The sequence below is a fragment of the Mesitornis unicolor genome, unplaced genomic scaffold, assembly GCF_000695765.1.
Source record: "Mesitornis unicolor isolate BGI_N332 unplaced genomic scaffold, ASM69576v1 scaffold35636, whole genome shotgun sequence".
Classification (NCBI taxonomy): Eukaryota; Metazoa; Chordata; class Aves; order Mesitornithiformes; family Mesitornithidae; genus Mesitornis; species Mesitornis unicolor.
In genome coordinates, this window is record NW_010192294.1 from 2,350 (window position 1) to 25,281 (window position 22,932).

At 35.5% G+C, this 22,932-nt stretch overlaps 1 protein-coding gene across 1 annotated transcript in view; it reads left to right on the plus strand.

Annotated features, from left to right (window-relative positions):
* VSTM2A (V-set and transmembrane domain containing 2A) overlaps positions 1–21,022 on the plus strand; it is a gene marked incomplete at its 5' end in the record, with an annotated part of 21,961 nt that extends 939 nt beyond the window's left edge. The window contains 3 exons of the mRNA XM_010187038.1: positions 80–130; positions 3,135–3,471; positions 20,404–21,022. Of these exons, the coding sequence (XP_010185340.1) occupies positions 80–130; positions 3,135–3,471; positions 20,404–20,480 (465 nt within the window). The remainder of the gene's footprint in view (positions 1–79; positions 131–3,134; positions 3,472–20,403) is intronic.
* Positions 21,023–22,932: the final 1,910 nt, after the last annotated feature.

The window sequence follows — 22,932 nt, forward strand, 5'->3', positions numbered from 1 at the left end:
GAGCACGGAGCAGGGCGGCCGCGGCGGCGGAGAGAGGGGAGGGTGCCGGCGACCCACTGCTGCGCTCCTCTCCCTGCAGGTGGAGCTCCTGCCCGAGCGGGACCTGGACAGCGACGGCACCAAGATAAGCGTAAGTGGCAGTCCCCGCCGCCCGGGAGAGTCCTTTCTCGGCCATAGCACGCCCCAGACACGGCGGTGTGCGGCAAGGCTGTGTCCATCTCCTCACCCCCTCCGCCACCCTGCATCCCTTCCCCATCCGCACCGCAAGGGGACGCGGCTGGCAGCCCGCAGCTCCTTCCTCGTCGGCAAAAAAAAAAAGCTCAGAAAGTCTTTGGACCTCCTTCTTAGCAGTAATCTCCACTTTTGTCCACTGTAACGCTTTCTTAGGAAATAGGGATTCTGACACAAGAGTTACTAATCTGCCATTCGGAGATTAAATCAGAATGTTGTCTTAACAGAATTATGAGCAACGTTACTCCCAGCTCTTGTCCGCGGAAAGGATGCCTTCCTCAGCAGACCCATACTCCCGAGTCCGGCACAGCCACAGCCCGTGACCTCAGAACAGTTCAAACCCTCCTCCCCCAGCGTCCCAAGAAATGTGTGGTGGTGGGGTCATGGTATGGTGCTCACTGCAGTGGAAAGACACAGATATTTAGATGCTGCAGCATGAGTATTCCTCATGAGCCCAAAGGGGCAATCCCTTCAGAAGTGCCTTTTAGCTGCAGCCAAGGCTGTAAGTACAAGGAAGGATTAAAACAGCAAAAGATACTGGTGAATCATTTTTGTTAAATCCTTTGCTGCTCTTTGAAGCCTACAAATAACTAATCAAGTCATTGGATCAGGTCAAAGTGCAGCTAAATACAGTTGAAGGGCATTTATAAATGAGAATTCAGATACGTTATATTCAAAACAATACACATTCTAGCCGTACTTAGATTTCCTATGATACTTTTCACTGTATGCTATAAATGGTTTGTGTCATGAGTTGTACCTTCAGTTACATCTGAGGACTGCCTTACAAATGAGGCCCACATGTGGTCTTTGAATACTATTCCACTAGACGTAGTGCTAGCAGCTAATTTATTCCTTATCAATACTGGTTTATTCAAGATCCCTGTAGTAATCCATAAGATCTGTGACACAGCATAGGCTGTAAAGCTTGTCCCATCTTTCAAGTTAAAAATCTCTTTCTCTCATTTTGTATGGTAGTAATTCACGATGGGGTATTTATACAGTGTTTTTATAAGCTTGCATAAAGTATTTTATATTTGCAATAAAAAAGTCAACATTAGGCTGACAGTCTAAATGCATTTATTACAAACGTAGCCTTCCTTTTTTTCTTTCTTGAAGGCACAGAAAGTCTCCATTAGTATCTTCATGAAGAAAGAGCAAACTTTTAAGTGCATTTAGTAAATTTTTTAAAGAAATAGTAAAATATACTAAATGTGTTTTTAAACTGTGCTGAAATACACCAGTTTTATAATCAGGCATACATTGAAAACATGCATCCATGCTGACTGCAACAATACCTAAATTTCAAATGCAAAACCTAGAACAAATTCTGATTTTCATTAGTGCTATGCAACACTTAACTTTGCAGATACTGCATGGGAGCAAATGAAGGCAAAATATGACCTTCAGATTCTCTTTCCATTCATATAAAACTTCTTTAATCCTTCTGCAGAATATTAGCTGTTCAGTAGAGATATATTATTATTGAATATGGTTTAAACAACTATCCAGCACTTTCTGTGTAATTAACATTGCATACACTATGCCTTAAAGAGTGCAATCCATATTTTCAACTCAGTTTGCCAAGTATAAATTCAGAGCTGGATACAACATAACAGGCTGTAAAGTCCATCCAGTACCTTAAAGCAGTAATGTATTCACAAGCATTGCCTTTAATTTATCAAGCAGGCAGGATAGGTGCTTTGCCAACTCTGGTGACTACAGCATGACAAGCTATCAGAAGCAATGTGTTGCATAATCAACAATAACACATGCCTAGTTTCAGTCTAATGGTTCTCCATTTTTGTGATCTACAATATATATTTATCACCCTAATGTTTCCTCATTGCCTGTCATTGATATGGCACAAAGAAACATTTTACAACCTTGTTTATGTAATGGTGGAAGTAAACCAGCTTCAGGAGTTCTTCAAAGCTGAAGTTTTCTGTCCCATTGAATCCCTTTTAACTGTCTTCCTGTAGGACAACAGATATTAATCCAGATAAAGAGTAATACCCAATTAATTAAATATAAATTCTCTAAAGTGATGAACATACAGAAAGGAATATGTGTTACCTTTCTTAATGGATCTTAATACCTATCACACATTTCTGGATGCATAATTTACTCATATGTGTTTTAATTATGCAAGACAAAAATATGTTATGTTACCCTCAGATATTAAAAGCAATTAAAAATAAATCAGGAAGCTTGTTTTAACTGACAATTTTTTTAATTATCTTGAATATGTATTACTTGAATATGTGCTGCAGAAATGATGTATGACTTCTAATAAATACACCCTTATAAAATTTAGGAAAAAAGGAACTACTTGACACAAGATGTCTTGTTATGGTTAATAAACAAAAAATACCAAAGGTTTGTACATGCCTGAAGGAGACAAATTGAATGTCAAATATGCAGTTTCAGTGTAATAAAGACTACAAGCTTATCTAATAAACTGTTATTAAAGAATTGCTATTAAAGCACTACTTCAAAAGCTGAATTATTCAATAAAGCCAACTAAGTGGAAGGGTTTAACCAATTAAGTGCACAGATACTAAGTTTATGTAAGAAAGCTCATTAAGAATGTTTATGATCTTAAGGAATTAATTGGAATAAGCATGGTAGTTTGGGTTGCTTGTCTGAGGCCAATTAACATTTCAGAGCAAACCATCTAAACAGTTTTGGAAAGAAGATGTCAGACATCCTTATAGATACAAACAATCATACTTACTCTTCATGTAACTTCCCTGCAGTAAGCACAATCACACCACTGATTAATTTGGTACGTGACAACTCTGGACAGGCTCTATATTGGTAAAGTCTTCCCAGAGAAAAAAATAATACCTGACAACGTGTTTGTTTGTCTTTTTTGTTTTGTTTTCCTGGAAAATTTGCAGACAGTGAAAGTACAAGGGAATGACATCTCTCACAAGCTGCAGATTTCAAAAGTGAGGAAAAAGGATGAAGGCTTATATGAGTGCAGGGTGACCGATGCCAACTATGGAGACCTTCAGGAGTACAAGGCCCAGGCATTTCTCAAAGTCAATGCTAACAGCCACTCTCGGCGAATGCAAGCCTTTGAGGCATCTCCAATGTGGTTGCAAGACATGAAACCTCGCAAAAACATCTCAGCAGCTGTTCCAAGTAACATCCATAACTCTGCCAATCAGCGCGTGCGTGCCACCTCCAGCCCTGAAGCAGCAGCCAAAATCCCCAAACAAAGTCCACAATCAGGTATGGTAAAGCATTTTGAGCTTTCATTTGATTGCTTACCAGCATGTAAAAGGAGGCTAACTCAACAAGGTAACCAGGAATTGTGACTAGGAAGAGTATGGTGTTAACTTATTCCTCCTTCTTTCTGGCTCCATTCCTCCTGCTATCTCCTTACTTCCTAAAAGCTGAAGAATAAGTTTCTAAGCAGAAGCAGCAAGAAGCCTTAAATTCCTATATGTGAATTTTCTCTCTACTGGTTTTATCCATCTAAGGTTAGCTCTCTAATCAAAGCTGAGCTTTCCCTGTAGTTTGTGCAGAGAGAGAGAGAGGGGAATGTCACCCATCCATAAGTGTTTATTCCTAAGTTAATTTACACCAGTCACCTAACTTTTATATCTCTAACATTTGGTGAAATTAATCTGCTTTTAGCATCAATCTTATTTTAAAGAGGAACTTGACTTCTAAATCTAAGTAGACCTTAGATACACTAGATTATTTCTCTGTTGTGTAGGCTTTAGAAAAAACATGGGTTTGTCAGAATATGGGTTTGTCATCTTCAGCTGCTTCACCACTGGCTTTGAATCAAACATTAAAATGGACATGCCTCAATTGTTTGCCAAGTAGAAATTAACAGACTACACATTTTGTTTGAGAGACATTTTAGAGCACTGTATAAATAACCTATAAGCAATATAAACTCATGTTTTCTACCTTGATACAGTAAAATTCACAGTTATGCAAAGGTACATGAATATAAAGAATATGTAGCTGCTGAACACTGTATAATGACAATAGAGAGATGGACAGGATAAAAAATTGAGACATGTTGTAAATAATCAAAAATCATCTGAAAAAAACCCCAAACCTATGCACATTTAAGGGTTTCTGGGTTACTTCTGTTTATACTGAGGGCCCAGTGTAAGGCAGGAGACCACAACCTAGCTTAAAATGTATAATAATATATAATACAAGCTATCCTATTTTGTTCTGATGCATCATTTTTCTGCTAGCAGAAGGCATGTCATTAAAACCAAAACCGGGAATACAACAACCTAGCACACCTATTGTGAAATCACTTTCAGCTTACAGGTATACTGATAGAAAAACATTTTGATAAGGAAAAGACATTTCATGACAGATTGGAACAATATGATTATTCTTGTGAATATTCTTATTGCTATTAGAAAAGATAATGCACGTACTACCACCATTTTGCCTCTGTATACATTTTTAAAAATTTATTCAAAAGTTCCATTCAATTGTCTTTCCCTGAAATGGAGCCACTTTCTTTTTTTAAGTCCTTCCAAAAATGTTTAAGCTCTTAGAAGAAAAGAAATATTTAAATTTATTTAAAATCAACATTCTACCATGGCTTTCCTCTCAGAGAAATGTATATACTGCTTATTTTCCATTGGACACATACATTTCAAAGTAGCAGACTTGTCCATAAAGTGAAAACTCTGGTTTCTATTCAGCTCTATGTGAAATTAATTAAAATAGTCACAAGTTTCTGAAATATGTAACTTCAGACTGCACTGCATTGCAGCCAAGGCACACACACAACAGCTAATTCAATAAATCACTTTGGATATATCATTAAATCTATAATATTGTTTATGTCTTTAGTCCAAGCAATGCCTTGACTGATTACTGGACCCTTGATATGTCAGAGCTAGTAGGTTATTACATGGAAAGGTCCCTGTAAAGAAAAACAATGTAGAAAAATTTAATCTCTAGTTCTTGAGCACAGATTACAGCAAGTCAAGTACAGACAATCCCAATCATAAATAAATTTTAAATTTATCAGATTAAAATATAATTTAGTTTATTAATTCATTTGTTTTATGATGAAGTACAGATTAATTCTGTATTCATCAGAGGTGAAACTCATCTACTGAAGAAACAAAGAGTGTACCAAGAATCTACATTAGGCTTAATTTCAATTTAACAGTCACTTGCTACATAGTAATTACTGGTGATATTTTCGATGAACATCTATTTAACTCTTGAGAATCAAGATTTATTTTCCTTTACTTGAGAAAATTTCGACTTGATTTGGATTTTCACTCCATTTTACACTCACTCTACAATAGAAATAGTACCAGGAGCAAAAGGCAGTGAGGGCTTTTAGCTCTATGAAACTTTGAGGAGCAACTTCAGCTAAGTAAGTAGAGACATCAGTTGTGAGACCTCAGGAAAGCTGAAAGGAAGTGTCATAAACAGCAATAGTCTTTCTTTTAATGATATATAATATACAGAGTCTCCTTAGTCTTTCATGCTAATCGTACTTTCATGCATGAGACAGTTGTGAGATTACATGTAAGCAATGTAGTCATCCAGCCTAGAACACAGAAACATGCTTAAATACAAATTTATCAATATTAACCACATGTTTGTATTGGAAAGATGTAGGAGGTGATTATGATGTGTTTGTTCATGTTGAGTAATACGTTGACTTCAGCAATACTGTTTGAAAAGAGAAATACTATTAACCATTTGTATCAAATGTTCTCTGATATTAGAGAACTGGTACAGAGTTATTGGCAAACAATAAATTTTACTGCCATACTCACAGACTATTGGGAAATACGTTTACAGAAGAGGAGAACATGACACTGCAAAATTACTGAGAAATCTGTATTCGGCTACTTCTGAAGAGCTCAGCTACTAATATAAGAAAGATTGAATCTGATTACATGAATATTTTGTCCCCAAAAAATTATTTCTGAAAGGTAGATAACACTCTACTTACTCTTTCTATCCTGAAGTAAACTGTTGAATTTAGTTTATTTCTTAACAACAGTTATTTAACAGATAGCTCTAGAAAAGCAGTTTACAATCACTACAGTTTTAAAATAACAGCATTTCTCAACTGAACAGATATTTCTGACATTCTCCTCTTTTACTCAAAGTAAAAATATCTGTGATAACTATGAGGGAGCTATATAGTCAGGGTTGACATATTAAAGTGATATGAGGTCCATTCAGCATTTTGCACTGCTCTGAAAAATGCTGTGTGAGTGTAGAGAAGATATTTGTTATTGTTAGTGTAATGGAGATTCAATATAGGAAGGAAGAGCTAAAGAGAACATCTCCCACAAGCAGTCTTCATATATACTCAGAAGCACTAAACGTCTACCTCAAAGTAAAAAAAGTCAGGAAAGCAAAAGTTGAAGCTAACACAGCTTGACCCTTTCATTTAATATTCATGGACTGCAGCAGATAAAGTAAACCATCACAGCTTAACAGGAATTTGAGTAATTTGACAGGCTAATCTGCATATATCCAGATAATGTCCTATGTAGGCGGAGTGACAGACACTTTTTTTCTGCATAATTCATAACAATGTATCTTAGTCCAAAGGTAAAAGTACAGAGTTATCACATAGCCTTGTAACTCTAAGCAATTTTGGCAATTAACTGAGGTCCAAGAGCTGCAACGAATTCAGGTAAAAGGAAACTAAATAATCTAAAGGCTGCACCAAATCTCACTGTTTCATAGACATAAATCTAGACAGACTCTGCTACCTGCATTCAAGTCACTTAAAATTTATGGTAACACAAAGGGCTGCAGAACTTGATGTGTTGAGAATATGTATATCTCTCAAACTCTTCCTGTTCTGCCAGTGCTCTGCTAGAGCACTCAAAGCCATTAGTTGTCTTTCAGACTCAGAGAGATCAGGCTCAGAGAACGCAAGAGGCAATAGCTACAAATGAAGAAGTGAGGTTAGGTCTATTTTCTGACTGCTTACATAGAGATGCTGCACATTTCTAGCAATTTTTTTCTTCTTTCAATAAATTCAATTATTGATCTAACTACATGCTGAAACTGCCCCTATGATGAAAAAGAGAACAAAGGAGAAGGTGGCCCTTACCTAAGACAGAATGACCTGGATTCCTTGCATCATAAATCACTGTGAAGCTGATCATCAGGCATGAATGCAAAAGAAGAGAGTTAAAACCGATTTCTTCAGTCTGTTAATGCTGATAAATGGATGCCATTCCTTCCAGCCTCCTTCTTTATCTACAGAATCGAGGAATCTTTTATTATCAACCTATTTCAAGCACAAACTTTGTGTCCATTTTGGAATCTTCTTGGATATAAACCAACTTCTGTGTTATGTTTTTTTTTTTTTCTTTGACGTTACATGTCCTCTTAAAGTGAAGGGACAAAAGGTCTGCTCTAGTTTCCACCACGGCAACAGCCAACATTACTGCTTTCTTCACTAAGAGAAAGTGAACTAAGAACTTATGCGGATGCTATTTTTAGAAACTGTAAGTACCTGTAAGACTGGGAGGCACCAATCGTTACTGTGATTGTTGAACAGCAAAAAGACAAGTCTCTGTTTCCTTAGGATACTATTAAAGCAAAAGCTAAATGACAGTTTTGTTCTTCTTGTTCTGAACCTTATCCAATTGTTCTCAGAAATTCTTGCAAAAAGATGATACAAGGACTACGCAGCTTTACACCTGTATACATTACAATCTCTGTTTTTACTTGAAACTTACTACTTTGGTTCTTTCTTCCTGAAACAAAGCCACTCCACTTTTTTAGTTTCCTTGAAATAATGGAATAGAATGTTAATTAATGTGGCCCTATTTGCCAGTTACTTGTTGACCCTGAAACTGTAAGCATATTCTGAGAACTGCTAATCTGCTCCAAATAGTGCAATTGACAAAGCAATGTCTTAAGAGCAGATAAACCCCTTCTTTTAGACCAGGAATTCCAATGCATAATGAACTCACTACTGCCTTATGTTTCTTTCAAAAAACCCTCATCTTTGATTCTTGTGTGTCCATACTTACTGATTGAATCAAACGCATACCAGTACTTAAACTCCTGTTCCTAGTGCTTAGTCCAACTAAATCCAGTAATAAGCAAAAGGTTTTCAGTGGATCTGCAGTTCTAACTGCTGTCAAAAGCAAAATGGCATCTATTTTTTGTAACCATCCCTCACTGCCACTTTCAATTGCTGATACTACACCATCACTTTTCTATTAATTTCTATTCCTCTTACAAAAATACAGGTTCAGGGACTAAGAAGAGAAAGCATTCACCAAACAGTATTTTGTTGTTCTACAAGTTTTCCAAGTTGTTCAATCCCACATGCCCATTCCAGACTGAGCACTGGGTTACTTAATTTTAAACATATCCTCTCTGAATATGATATTATTTTCATCCTTAGTTAGATGGTTAAGCACTAATACGTGAATCATAGAGGAAAATCATGATCCTCTCAGATTTGTTGAGAGAGTAATGGATTCTGTCTTTAAACATATGATATCTTTGCTATAACTCATATTCCTGTAAAAGTGATAGTGTTTGGAAAGAAATGTTAAAGAACATAGCTAATCACAAGCAGGGTCAAAAGTGAATTTGAGAAAGCAGGTAATAACAGATTAGAAACAGCCTACTATAGGAAAGAGGACTCCATGGCAGATTACTGATTTTCTTATTCAAATATAGCTTGGATTACTCCTAAACAGTTGCTTTTTAAGATACTATACTGGTTATATGCAAGAAAACATTGCAAACTGTCCTGGATGAAGCCAATCCAGAAACAGTGAGGACAAACATAGCAGGAAATTATTCTCCATCTACATTATGGTTTATCTACACACATCTTTTCTATGCCTTTAGCAACTTTACCAGTATATTTCACTGTCCATCTGCCATTGCTGTGTATGCACTTAATCACATCTCTTCCTTTCTTTTTGCTATTTGAAAATGAACCTTTCAGACTCACCTCACCTTTAGAACAAAGATGATATTTAAAGATCTGATAGGGAACCCTGCAGAAGTTCCCTGAGTAGTAGAATCACAGTAATTCTGTTCTGCATGCCTGATAAAACGTTCTTTGGTAATTAACCACTGGAAAGATTGCAGGTGGCCCACACAGTTCTTAAAGAAAGAGAAGATAAGAAAACAAGGAAGAAAAGAGAAATGAAGGGGAAGGGAAATCTGTTTATGAATTATCAGATCACTCAAGCTGTTTTTCATTGATACAGTATCAGGCAGCTTGTACTGGGGCATCAGAGATTGCAGTATATGTGACAGGGCCTGCTCTTGAAATAACTGATGAGATTTTCTTGCTTCAGAACACAACCTATTTGTTACTTAACAGATATACAGCAAAGCAGAGGACATTTTTGCATGTTTCAGACAAGAAGCAGGACATTTCCCATTTAGGGTGCCCTACTTCATTATGAAAATCCTTTGCATCACCTAAAATTATAAAGATTGAGTAGAATTATCTGCTTGTTGGAAGGGATACAATTCCGCTGTAGCCAAAATAATGGCATTCATTTACAATAGCAAAAAAATTGACTCAAGCATGAGGATGAAGATAAATTCTCTTCTACTCATAAAATGAGATTAAATTATAAGAAGAATCTAAGCTTTACCCAGCTCATACCACCTAAAGAGGTTTGCAACAGTGAAGCTGTTTGGGAACAGAATGAAGGGAAGGAAAATACCTGAAAACTGCTATTTTCAGCTTATTCAGATTTGGTGGGAGGAGGAGGCACTCTTGGTGGTGGGTTTTGTTGCTTCAGGTTTTTTGTATTTTCTTTCCTTAACTTTGATCAACATTTTTCTAGTGTTTCTCTTTGAAACTTTGGACTGGACTAGCTAGAAAGCTGAACACACTTAGTATTTTCTTACTCTCTGGACAGGGATTTTCCATTTGATTAAATAATTCATGAGCTTCAAAGATATTCCAGACACATTAACTTCATTACAACTTCAGTAATAATCAATTAATCCTGCTTTGCTGATCATAAAACTGGATGTCATTTGAAGAGCCAACTGATGATATTTTCACTGCCCTTGTGAAGAGAAGACTCTGCACCAAACCCTTCATTTCACCTTATTGTAAGCAAGTTGCCATCACACTTTTTGGCAGTGCAACTTACTATCCTGTCTGTGTGTAGGTGTTCCAGTCTGATCCATCTCATTGCAGTTTGTTCCCCCACCTACTGACAAATGCTACTGTCTTGGAACAAAGCTGCCTAACGTGCTGAGAAGAATAAAAATGTGAAAGTTAACTGCCACAGCCAGCATTCCCAGTACTTCATTCATACAATCTGTGTTCATTAACAGCAACAGAAATACACATAGCAAATGTGGATGCTGCTTCTGCTGTCAGTCCTGTTTCTGCTGCTGCTGTTGCCTGTGACACTGACTGAGGCTTTTGGCCACCAAGTCACAGCCATGCAGCTATTACAACTATACAAGTGACTTCTATACGACTATAGAAGATGGTCTATCCATCTGTAGTTCATTCTGCGCAGCTGAAAAAAGAGTTAAAAGGGCAAGATGTTTTGTCAAGGAGCAATAATAAATCTATCATGAAGCCAAGAACTAGCAGTAACTCTCACAGAGACAGTCAGTGAGATGGTGCAGAGCTTTTTAATAGAATAATACCATTTAAGAATATGTCTGCATAGCGTTGTGTCTGTCAGAAAATCTGACAAATTAACAGGTTGATTACCTATTTTGTACTCTGTTGGATTATTCACATGCATACAATATGGATTGATAAGTGACCATATTATATCTGAAGAGTCTTTGAATAACTATGAATGACATTTCATTATTATGATTGATCCCACATCTCACAACTGTAACGAGAAAGGTAAAAAATCTGAAATAAAAGTAGAAAAAATCAACAATATGGAATGTGAAGGAGATAGCTAGAATTAATACAGTATTTGGCAGAAGTACTTCAAGCTTCATTCTCACAATCCACTGTTTTCAAACTAGTGCACTGTGTTTGTAAGGATGCTAAAATTTTTTTTTTTATGTGTTACAGTAATAGCAAAGATGAAGGATTTGACTTGTGAAGTCTGATTTAGTTCTTATAGTTTAAAATGTTGTCAACCAAAGCCTGTTTTTCCATAATCAGAAGTTATTGCCCCAAACCTGGATGGCAGAAGGAAATAGGTGCCTACTCCTCAGCTCTCCCAGTTAACAGCATTGAGCATTGAATTAAGCCCCTATGATAGGTGATAAACTAAAACATCATGTTTTTAAATTGAGATGGATGAAGAGATGGCATGGAGTTTGCTTGTATCACTCCTACTATTGGGGGTTTAATTTCCATAAGAGTGGGAGGTAGAGAGATGGAGGTACTGTCATCTTAAACTGCTCCAGATGAAACCATTAAGAGCTCATGAGTCATAGCCCTGAGACAGAGGTATGCTCTGTTAGTCAGAAGCATTGTTCTAATCTCTGCATCTAATCTCTAACAACTGCATTATCCACCAGATAAACAAAAGATCAGAAGAATAGTCCCTGCCTCAAAACACTTACCATCTATGTAAGTACCATCTAGGAATCAGACAGAAGAAAACAGACTCACCCAGCCACATAGCTAAATGGGAGCTTAGCTGAGTTTCATGAAAATAGCTCTTAGATAAATGGTATAAATAGATGGAGATCAGGATGACTGTATGTCAAACATTAGCCTAAACAGTGTCAGCTCTAAAAAGCTAGAGAAGGGATTGAATATCTCATACTGAAATATTTACAAAGAATTATAATTTTCCTTCTGTCTGTGTTATAATAACCCTCTTTGTATATGTTTTCCTTGGTACGACAGTGCTGTTGTAGGTGATAGAGTAATATTAAGTATCATCCAATTTAAGATTTTTTTTTCCTGAGAGATGAAAGGACAAACAGGATGCAAAAAGCACAGGAGGAAAAAGATTAGTTCAATTCTATTTTTCTTCAGTTGAACTTCATGGTATCTTTCAGAAATGGGTCTGTTAGCAGTTTAAATACAATGTGACATATATCAAATATACAGACATTTATATATACTACAGAAATGCTGAGCAATTTGTACTGGAGCCATGTTTAGTTACAACAGCAGAAACTGGTTACTAATAGAAGAATCAATTAAAGAATAATTTTTGTTAACAGCCTAAGTTCCAACCTTCATTCAGGATGGGGCATAACTACATGCAAGTAAATGGATGAGGGTGGGTTGCCACAGGACAGTCACCAAAAACTGCATTTGCTTTGGAATCAGCCATTTCATACAAATAAATAGAAATGGACTGGCTTATGTATTTTTCCATCACAGATTAAAAGAAGTTTAAGACATTTTACATCCATATTTTTTAGGGACAGGATGAGACAGAAAAGTGCCCAGTGCTGATAAAAGCAATCATAAAGCATGCTGCCAGTGGTTCTCAAACAATACCAGTTAACCTGTTTAGGGCGTGCATTTGCTTGAGCTTGCCCATCTCCCCTTCAGCTTTTAACTGTTGCAATGGACACTGGATATTGGACTGTTTGTCACACGAGTTTTATTTAAATAACTAACACTGGTGTTTCACAGACTATTTGCAAACACCTCTCTTAGCAACCCTTTCCCCAAAAGTGCTCTCTCACTGAAACAGAAACATCTGAAGTCAATGCATTACTTATATATATGAAGAGATATTCAATGTAAAGAAAAAAACCAAACATCCCACAAACAAAAAACCTTTAAAACTCTGCAGACTCAAACATCAACTAAAGGGAGGAAGAGAATTAGGATATCCACTACAAATGGCTGATGCCTGAACATTTTGTGATTGAGAGCCCCAGGTAGTCAGAATGCCATTTTCCTTAGAAAGTTAGTCAGAGAAGTTTGAGTATCAAAACTAAAAGTTTTCACAATATAATAAATATATAGTGATGGATGTGGTCATAGTTTCACAGTCACTAAACAATTCAGAGACATCAAGGACTCCCTATATCCTGGCTGACCGCAAGAAATTTGAGGTAACTGAGCACAAAAAAAGTTTTAAGCTGCTAGAAGGAGGAATATGCTTCTGGGTATACCTAAAGCTGAAAGCTGTGTGCCTTAGGTTCAAAAAGCATTTTGACTCTGACATGATCTATCTCACATATCACCTGCAGAGAGAATTCATCTACATTTCACCGAATGGGTATCTAAGTTAAAGCTACTTTACTACTCTAAACTTTTTAATGAAAGTATCACAAGAAAATGCTAGAACAACTAAAATTTCAGGAGCTGAAATTTTTGATGGGATAGTCTGTCTAGATAGCTAGATTCACTCTCAGACTCAGACAGCCTAAATAAGTTTCCAAGAAGCATAAGCATTTGAACAAAACTTAGGATCATCCACTTAATCTTCCCGAAAAACTGTGTTCAGACTCAAGAGTGATTTTTGACTGTTTTTATTAGAAGAGTATGAAAATCTATAAATGTTGGCATAATCATTTCAGTAATATGTTTAGGGCTCTTACCCCTCTCTCCTGCCTATAAGAGGTAAATGGATGTCAGGGTCAGAACATTTTGATAATCCCATTTTCACCATTGAGAATAACATTAAAAATCATTTTAGCTTCTTCATAGTGCATGATGGCCCAATTAGGAAGTCTGGTCCTAGTCAAGGGGTTAAAGAATGAGAGATGAACAAAAGCACCGTTAGAAGAACTAAAAAGAAAACCATTACTCACTGATGCATTGCAGAGGAAGATTTCCTTAGGTATGGGTTGATGTAAGGGATGATGTAGAAAGTGGCCTATGAATTTATAATCCCATGTTTATTCAGGCAGTGTACCTGTAATTCTGCTTCTGTCCATCTTGACATTTTGAAATCACAGAAATCATTCAAAGTCTCACTCTTCTTTCTTTCTCCATTCATGCTGCTATCTATTGTCCTTCTATAGATTTACTATTGTATATTGTAGACCACTGCATGAAGCAAAGTACCATTTTACTACATGCTACCTGTATTTGAAGCCTCCTCAGGTTTTTCTTTTCCCAAGTATTTCCATTTCAAGTTTGCATCAGAATGTGACTTTAGGTGTAGGTGGCAGCAGGTTAAAGGCTGTGACCTGTCTTATTCCAGAAAGAGCTGCAGGAGTTATTTCAGCTCAAATCTATGGCAGAATTATCTCCTTTAGTCAGGGTTGTCACTTTTTTTTTGCCCCATGACAGGACTCAATGTGTCTGTTCACCTGAGCACCTTACCTACTGAAAGCTAAGGAACAACCATCCGTCTAGGATCCCATCCCTCTTCCTTACCTGTTCTTCTGGGCATCACTGGCAGAAAAGGAACACAAAGCAGATGAACAGAAGCAGAGGAGATTTAGATTAGATGTTAGGAAGAAGTTCTTTACTATAAGGGTGGTAAAATACTGGAACAGGTTGTCTAATGAGGTGGTAGAGGCCTGCTTCCTGGAGACTATCAAGGTCAGACTTGATAGGCGTCTGAGCATCTGATCTAGTTAAAGATGTCCCTGCTCACTGCAGAGGGTTTAGACTAGATGATCTCTAAAGGTCCCTTCGAATCCAACACATTCTATGATTCTAACAAAGCTGCAAATTCTAAGCAGACTTCAAGGAAATTCAATAAATAGCCTATTCTAATTTTCCATCAATTTGGAAGCAGCAGTTTTCTTCCAAAATGCAAAAAATATTTGAAATTCTCAACTTTTACGGCATGTAAGGTGAATTCATTTGTCCTGTGTGGTATTTTTGCCTGAGACAGTGATGAGCAATTCACACTATTTTAGACTGACAATGGTTGAAGATGGACTGGAATTCAAAGCAAAAGATATAATACTTAGTGCTTGTCTTTTGTCATTCAGTTTCCCAGAATCAAACACAGGTGATTGGACTTTAAAACACACATGAGAAGTAATTCTCCTGAGGAGGAAAAGGTCATCTTATGTTTGTGGAAGGAAAATTTTCTTCCTCAGTGTGGGTATATATTCAAGCAGTATAAGAGAGCTATAGGTAATTGTGATTTCTACAAATTGGAGGAATTAAAATGATAGCAGTTTGTAGACCAAAGAGAAAGAATCTATTTATTGAAAACCTGTGTGAGACATATTCAAACAAAACTTCTAATAAAATAAACCATACTTGGTTTCACGTATATTTATGGATGTAAAACTGCAAATACCTTCCAATAAATCTTATGGTTCATGAATATCCTCAGAAAAATATACACAGGCAGGTATTTAATGAAGTTTTTAACTTCCTTTACATGGAAGTAATGCCAAATTATTATTTCATGTGGGTTCAATTGGGGCTGACAATAAGTCTATTTCAATTCTAAAACTATAAAGAAAAGCTGAGTATTGCAAAACAGCAAACCAAGCATTTAAAGATGGAAAATATCAGCACAAAATTCTGAAAAATGAAACTTCCAAGGTTTCAACACCTCTGTGATTTAAAAAAACCTAGTAGTACAACAAAATTAACTCATACTCAGCACAAGGTGAATATATCCTCTATATATATGCAGGGGTACTGTGACATCATGTAATACATACAGAGAATCTAGGATAGACTTTGTGTGACTGGCTGTATTTCTCCTATATTGGTTAGCACAAAACCAGGACTCACTACTCGGGCATTAGACTTCCCTTGTGATAGGTGGCTTACTAAATGAAGGAAACTCAAGGACACTTTCACTAAACTTATATACTTAGTAAAATATTGAAGCAGTGCTCTTGAATTCACAGATTCATTTTATTTGTTTGATGATACACTACTCATTGTAAGCATAACTGTAAGAATTGCGTTTTCAGAGACTCTGATGGGTACTGAGGCTCAGACTGCAGGAGGCTGTTACATCCTAGAGACCTCCAAGACCTTAGCAAGCACAACAGATGCCCAACTCTCTAAATTTCAGCTCTTGCAGATGCAAATGACTTGAGACCCAAGACGATTAACCATGTAATGTACTCTTATAAATAGAAGGTGCTAAAACTGTACGGCCTGATGCAACTGCTTAATTTACAAATCAGTATTTTGTCAAGTTGTGAAAAATAAATGAGTAAAATTATGAAACCAGCATTTACTTCTCTCTGTTTGCATCCCAAAATCCCTTGTATATTTACACAAATTTTATCTGATCTTAGTGAAAGCAAGTGATTATAGTCATTCAGGCATGCAATGAGTAACTAGTTTTTTGATCAGCTGGGGTTTACTTACAATTTATAACTTCTGCTAGCTTCATTTTATACTTCGATACTCTAAATTTAATCTCATTAACAGAACAAAATTTATGTTTAATTATTTGGCCCACACACTATGAGCCTTGAAATATGGTTCAGCATTGGACTAGAAGATCTTTAAAGGTCCCTTCCAACCCAATACATTCTATGATTCTATGATTTGTGAGAGATTATTTTATTATTTTAAACACTAAGATCACAATTATTTCTCACTATTGTGTTTCCTCTGTTTTCCTCCAGCATTTAAATAAGCCACATATTTGAATAAATCACAATTTCAAAGAGTTTAATGGGATGAACTACTCTTTCATGGTGTTGCACAGAAACATGATCATATCCTTTTGACAATACAGTACTGGTTTACAGTAGAAGGCTAAGTATTTCATGGGCATTTGCTCTTTTGGATGTCAAAAGAGCAAGAAACAAAAGACAACACATGGTCATTTACATCTCAAAGGAAGAATTTAATTGAATCCCTGTGTGGCTGATAGGTCAAAACCGTGAATCCCTAACCCACACAACAAGTACAGTCTAACTAATAGTGTAGGAATAACATATGCATACATACTACAGTTCTTCTTCCAGATTACTCTCTTTGAGGGTAACATAATTATAGTCCAGCTCTGCCCAGTGTTCTTGACTTGCAATAAAATGTCTCATTATGTTAAGTAGAAAATAATGTTAGAAATGGAGGGGACATGAGTAATCGATTTAACAAATCCACTGCCAGATCAACAAATTTTTACTTGTATTACCATGCTTACAGTTCCAGTGATGCTATTTAAATCCTGTTCAGAACTGTACATCAAAAACAGAACTGCATGAAAATTCTGAATTTGATACTCTGTATTTTAGATACAATTGGTTTTGGATTCTGATTTGTATGTTGCCTCTTACTTAAGTCTAAAAATAGTGAAACTAAATCTCTTTATTTAAACACTCAATGACTTTTAGATTCCCACTCAAAATGGAAATTTCTGACTATTTCTTTTTGCTTATCATTTATCAAGGTGGAAACCAAAATAATAGAATATAAGCAATTATGACAGACTAGAAAAAGGAAAAAAAATTAAAAGGCTGCTTTTGGTTTTGCCCTATTATTCTACATTTGCAGCTTTCACTCTTCCTAAACCTAAAGAAATACTTGGGTTCATGAGAGGACAAATACAGTTATTTTACAGATCTCCAGGAAAAAAAAGAAAAAACAACCAACAAAAACCCCCAAAACAAACAAACCTGAGTCTATTTATATTTCAATTATATTTGATAAAAAAGCACCAAAAAGATGAGACTGCAGCTAATAGTTATATATACCACTGTATATTGCAAGTCTTCAATATTTTATTTGAGGCAGTTTATGAAAATGCATCAGTTTGGACTAGACAACATTTTGAAAAATATTAAGCAGGGAAATAGAGACCTGATATGTCATTAGGATATACTAATCAGTTCCCGAAACCATGTAGAGGACACTTTTTATGACAGTGATTTCCAACAGCAGCCTCTTTCTTCACCTAGAAGCTGAAATTGTTTTAGTTGTATTTCCCCTGAATTTTTCTCATGTGTTCAGTACTGCTTTAGCTTGTACCTTCTGCATGTACCCTAACCTAAATCCCTTGTAAGACAATGAAAAACAAAATTGTTCTTTACAGAAGAACAGGTATGTAGAACAAGTGATATGAATTGGAGAGATATCACGATTTATACAGAGATTGAACATTAGAAATAAAAGGTTACCATGTCTAAGCAATATATGACCCCTAATTTGGGGATCTACATTTTATCATATTGAAGAAAAGTAAAACTAAACAAAAATCAAAGAATGAATTGCCTGCAAATATTATTGTGCTGCTTTTCCCTCTGTGAAATAGTTTATGTCAAGCGTATTTAGTATCATACTGTTTCTCTTCCACACAGTGCAGCTTTCAACTCCTCAAATTTTAATGCCATTAATTGTCAAAAATCTTTTAAAAAATACCCATGAGACTCTTCCGAGTATTTATCCTTATTTCCATTGTACATACTTTGTGCAGAAAATGTATCTCCAGAGACCTCTTCTGATTTTGAGCAGTGCATTTCAATCTTTCAATTAAGAAAACATTTAAAGGGATAAAATGTTTGAAAATAGTTCACTACATCATGAAATGATCTGACACTAACAAAGGTCCTAATTAGGTTCTGCTAAACTATAGAAGGAAAGAAAAACCTTTATAAAAAGTCTGTCAAATGACAAACTGTATACCTTATATAAAAGAGAGAACAAAGCTATGCTGCAATAAAACCAAAACCAGAAATTGAACTCGACCCTTAGGTGCAAGCTTATAAATACTGCCTGTATGAGTCAACCCACAGGAAGAAGTTACAGCAGATTTACTTGTGTGTTTGGTTGTTCCTAATAGAGAACAAGTGTTTCGAGAAGCCCAGCAAATTACTGCAGTGTAGTATATGTAGGCTAGCATTATCAGATGGGCAAGAGAAAAGTAGACTTTCCACTCCTGTTTAAGTTCAGTAGGAACTAATCTCAGAGTTCCCTTGGACTTTGAAATTCTTAGTAAAGTCTTTGAGACATGTTTCCATTTAAAAGTTAATATTCATTTAGAAATTCAGTTCACACATGGATAATTGAAATATCACTGTTACTTAGAAGCTCTTGTGTATGTGGCAGAGAACTACCAGTCTTTTATGACAACTTCTGTGTATGTAGTTTCTCACATCGTGTATTTACAAAAGGGAGCAGTGCTCAGAGACCTGGGATTTAGTTTAATCTCCATTTTTTAAGATAAAAAATTACTAAAGACAGGAACAGGAATACTTCTTGCTACACTTATAAACATAGTTAGCAGATATAAAGAAATATTTTATTGATAAACGTCTGAAAACTTTAAAAAAATGAGCATTTTCCTTGAGTTCTTTTTACTTTCATTGTATATGTTCTGGATGAGAATACAAATGTGTTTTTTGAGGATGCAATTAATCCAGCATTCAGTTTAATATTAAATTCTTTACAAAAATAGCTTATACATGATTAATAAATTTTTAAAAAATAACCAGTCATTAAAAGTCCAGCATAATTATGGACTGCTTATAACATCATAATTACTTTGTTATAGAACTGATGCCTGTAACCATCAATAACATTCATCATTTTCAAGTATGCAACACCACTACAAAATCTATTAATCATGCATTAACCTGTTATAATTGGAACTTTTATTTATAGTGTAACCAAATTAAATTTATGGTTTTCACCTCAAGTTATATGTTTTAAATACTGAATATAATCCTTTATAAGGAGTTATCAAGCACTGAGATTTTCTATGTAAGACATCTAAATATTCATATCCTTGGTGTGCAAACATTTCAGTTTAATTATTCTAGTTCTGAATGTTTTTATTCTGCTAACTTACCTAAAATTTAAAATCATGTTTTTAAAAATAATTATATGTACCATTGTTTTCGTAGTTTTTTTTTAAAAAGAAAAGGAAATCTGGGAAAATGTAATTTCTCACAGATAAACGCTCCAAACCTTTAAACATTCAATTTCCCCCTTGTAAATAGTAAAACTATTTGTCAGTATCATCTCCTCTGTTTTACATGAAAACACTCTTTAGCCACTAGATGACTTTTTTTTTGTTAGAAGTCAATGATGTGATACTGGAAATGATTTTGTAAAGAACACTCTGAGGTGGAAGATGTTTGGGTTTGTTCCTCTTGGTGTATGGTTTCACTGGATATTATTTATAAAGACAGACAAGAAACAAAAGCAAAACAAACCAAAAAAACCTCCCTGGGACTGAAATACTTTATATGTGTTGTTATTTGCAGTGCATGCCAAGACATTCATGGGCACCAGAGCCAACCGGGCAAGCTATTTAAGTATATAAATGTATGTGTTTAAAACAGCCTTATAAGGAGCATTGGAAATCTGCAAGATGAGCGAATATCTTATAACTTCTTCCGCAGGTGCGAGGATAGCTACAAGCCATGGACTTTCTGTCCTGCTTCTTGTTTGTGGCTTTGTGAAGGGTGCTTTGCTTTAATCTAAAAGTGCTGACTTTTTCCAATATCACTTTCTCTTCTTAAAGCAAAGAGCAAATCGCCTGTAAAATCTACGGAGCGGACAACAAAGTTGACCCTAACCTCCAACCACCACTCTGCACCCAATGTACTCTAAATCTCTACACAAGGAGCACCTTCTTCAGGAAGTACAAACAAAAATACTACATATATAAAATAAATAAATAAATATTATAAAAAGAAGAGGATACCACGTTTTCTTGATATATTTTATTTCTTTGGCGTATCACGGATCTTTTATTTGAGGATAACTGGTGTGATGTAATCAAATGTTTTGTAACAGCAAGACCTAGTTTCCCTTTCTTTCAGCAAGGAGAAGCCTCATCCTTGACTTCTCAGGGGTTGGCCTGCGAGTCATCAGTATTACAGAATTAACCATGGATGACATTTGGTTTCCTACGCTGAAAGAACCATTCCAGCCTGGAAGCAAACAGAGGCCAAATGTTGAAAAAAACATAGTAATTTAACATCAACTCAAATAAAATACCCTACAAACTTTATCAAAAAGCTTTTTCTTTTTTTTTCTTTTCTTTTTTTGTATGAGGAATAGGGAGGAGAAAAGAAATTCTACAAAGCAGCTAAACAGACTAGAAGACATTTCTTTTTGGGAAACAAGAGAGTATATTTTTCTTTTATTTGCTACCTTTGTTTTTTTTAGGGGCTTTTTTTTGGGTTTGGGGTTTGGTTGGGTTTTTTTTAATTATTTGTTTTCCTCTGGGGTTTTTTTCCCTGTCTTTTTTTGTTTCTTGGTGGCAATGACTGACTTAGGCCAACCCCTGATTATTGTGTGGAGGTTGATATATATGCATCTTTTTTTTTTTTGGGTGTGTGTTATATATTTCAGTGTGTATTCTTTAATTTTGCAACTCCTGTATATGCAAAACGAACTTAAATTCTGTAAATTGCTTACAGTCTGTGTGATATAACTTCAGAGTAGACATACTTTGGTCCTCCTGCAAGCCAGTTTTTAATATTACCTATATGTCGTGCCACCAATAGACATCTATATTTCCTTTTTTTACAAAACATCACTTTTTAGTTTGTAATTCAGTAGTGTGTGGATTTTGTAACACATGCCTTCACTTCCACATATTTGACACCTCTTAGTCCTCTGTTTACTCTGTAAATGCACATTAAAATTTGTTACGGTCTCTAGACAATGAATTATTTTAGTTTTGTGTATGTTGTATTGGAGTTAAAATGCTGAAAGCTCTTTTAATTTGTGATGTTTATAGAGAATGATTTGATCACTAAAGACTGTAAAATGCAGGTTTGCAGTCAAATACTGCATGTAAAGGAAGCTTAGAAAGGGAAAACAGAAATACAAAACAGAACATGGCTTAAAGGATGTTATTTTAGTAAAGAGTTTTAGGACAGTGAATTTATGACACTGATAAATTATATTTGCATCACAACTCCTTCTACATGGCCAAAGAAGTGTCTTTCTTTGCTTTTTCTGGAAGTTGATTGTCATTACTCATTGATATTCTTAATTAAAATACTTTATGTCTATGAACTGAATGTCAGAATTTTGCTGTTGAATGAAGTAATATGCATTACATGAATCACATTCATTAATGCAGGAAGGAAAAATTGCTACCATTTGCAGCTGCAATCAGAAAGGTTTTTTTCTTGTTCCCCTCTTTTCACTTATGCTGAGCAATCCGCACCCTTCCATTTATCAGCACAGACAATCATGTATACCACATGCTTATTATGATCTATTTACAGCAGCATTAAGTAGCTCCAGTGTGGTCAGCTGTGTGATTTCTCCTCATTTTTGAAGTAATTTAGAAGGAAGTAGAAAAGTATGTTTAGTATCTCACCAGTCCATGCCCTACAAGCTTAAGATTTTATTTCAAAATTCGTGTAAGGCTGAAGTCTTCCACCATTCGTTTCAAAGGAGAAAGAACAAATAGTAGCATAGAATCAAAGGGTAACACACTAACACTTTGTAAGAGGGTAACGTATTTATGCAAATCTTATTTCCCTTAACTATATATTCTGTACTATAAGCTTGGCTGGGCATAGTCAGTCTTTCTTTGAGTTTAGAAAAACCTTAGCAGTAATAAAGAGAGTAGAATTTTTGGTCTTATACAGACAAATCAAGAAGAACTGTCAGCAGAAAAAAGAGAAAATTTCTTGTATTTCAACATAAAATTAATGACCCACTAGAAATATTGTGTATTGAAAAGGTTTTGCTACAGAGTAATAACAGTTTATTAGCCTGCGGACAAAGAAAATAGAAACAGTCCCCATTAAAATGTTCTGAATCAAAGCATATATTGTGTATTAAAGAGGAAGTAAATGAAAAAAGAGCCAGAGCTTTTTGAAGTCTCGTTTTCTGAACACACCTATGGTACCAAATTTTCAGAGCTCCAGAAGAAAGGCTATATTTTCTCTGTGAAATATATA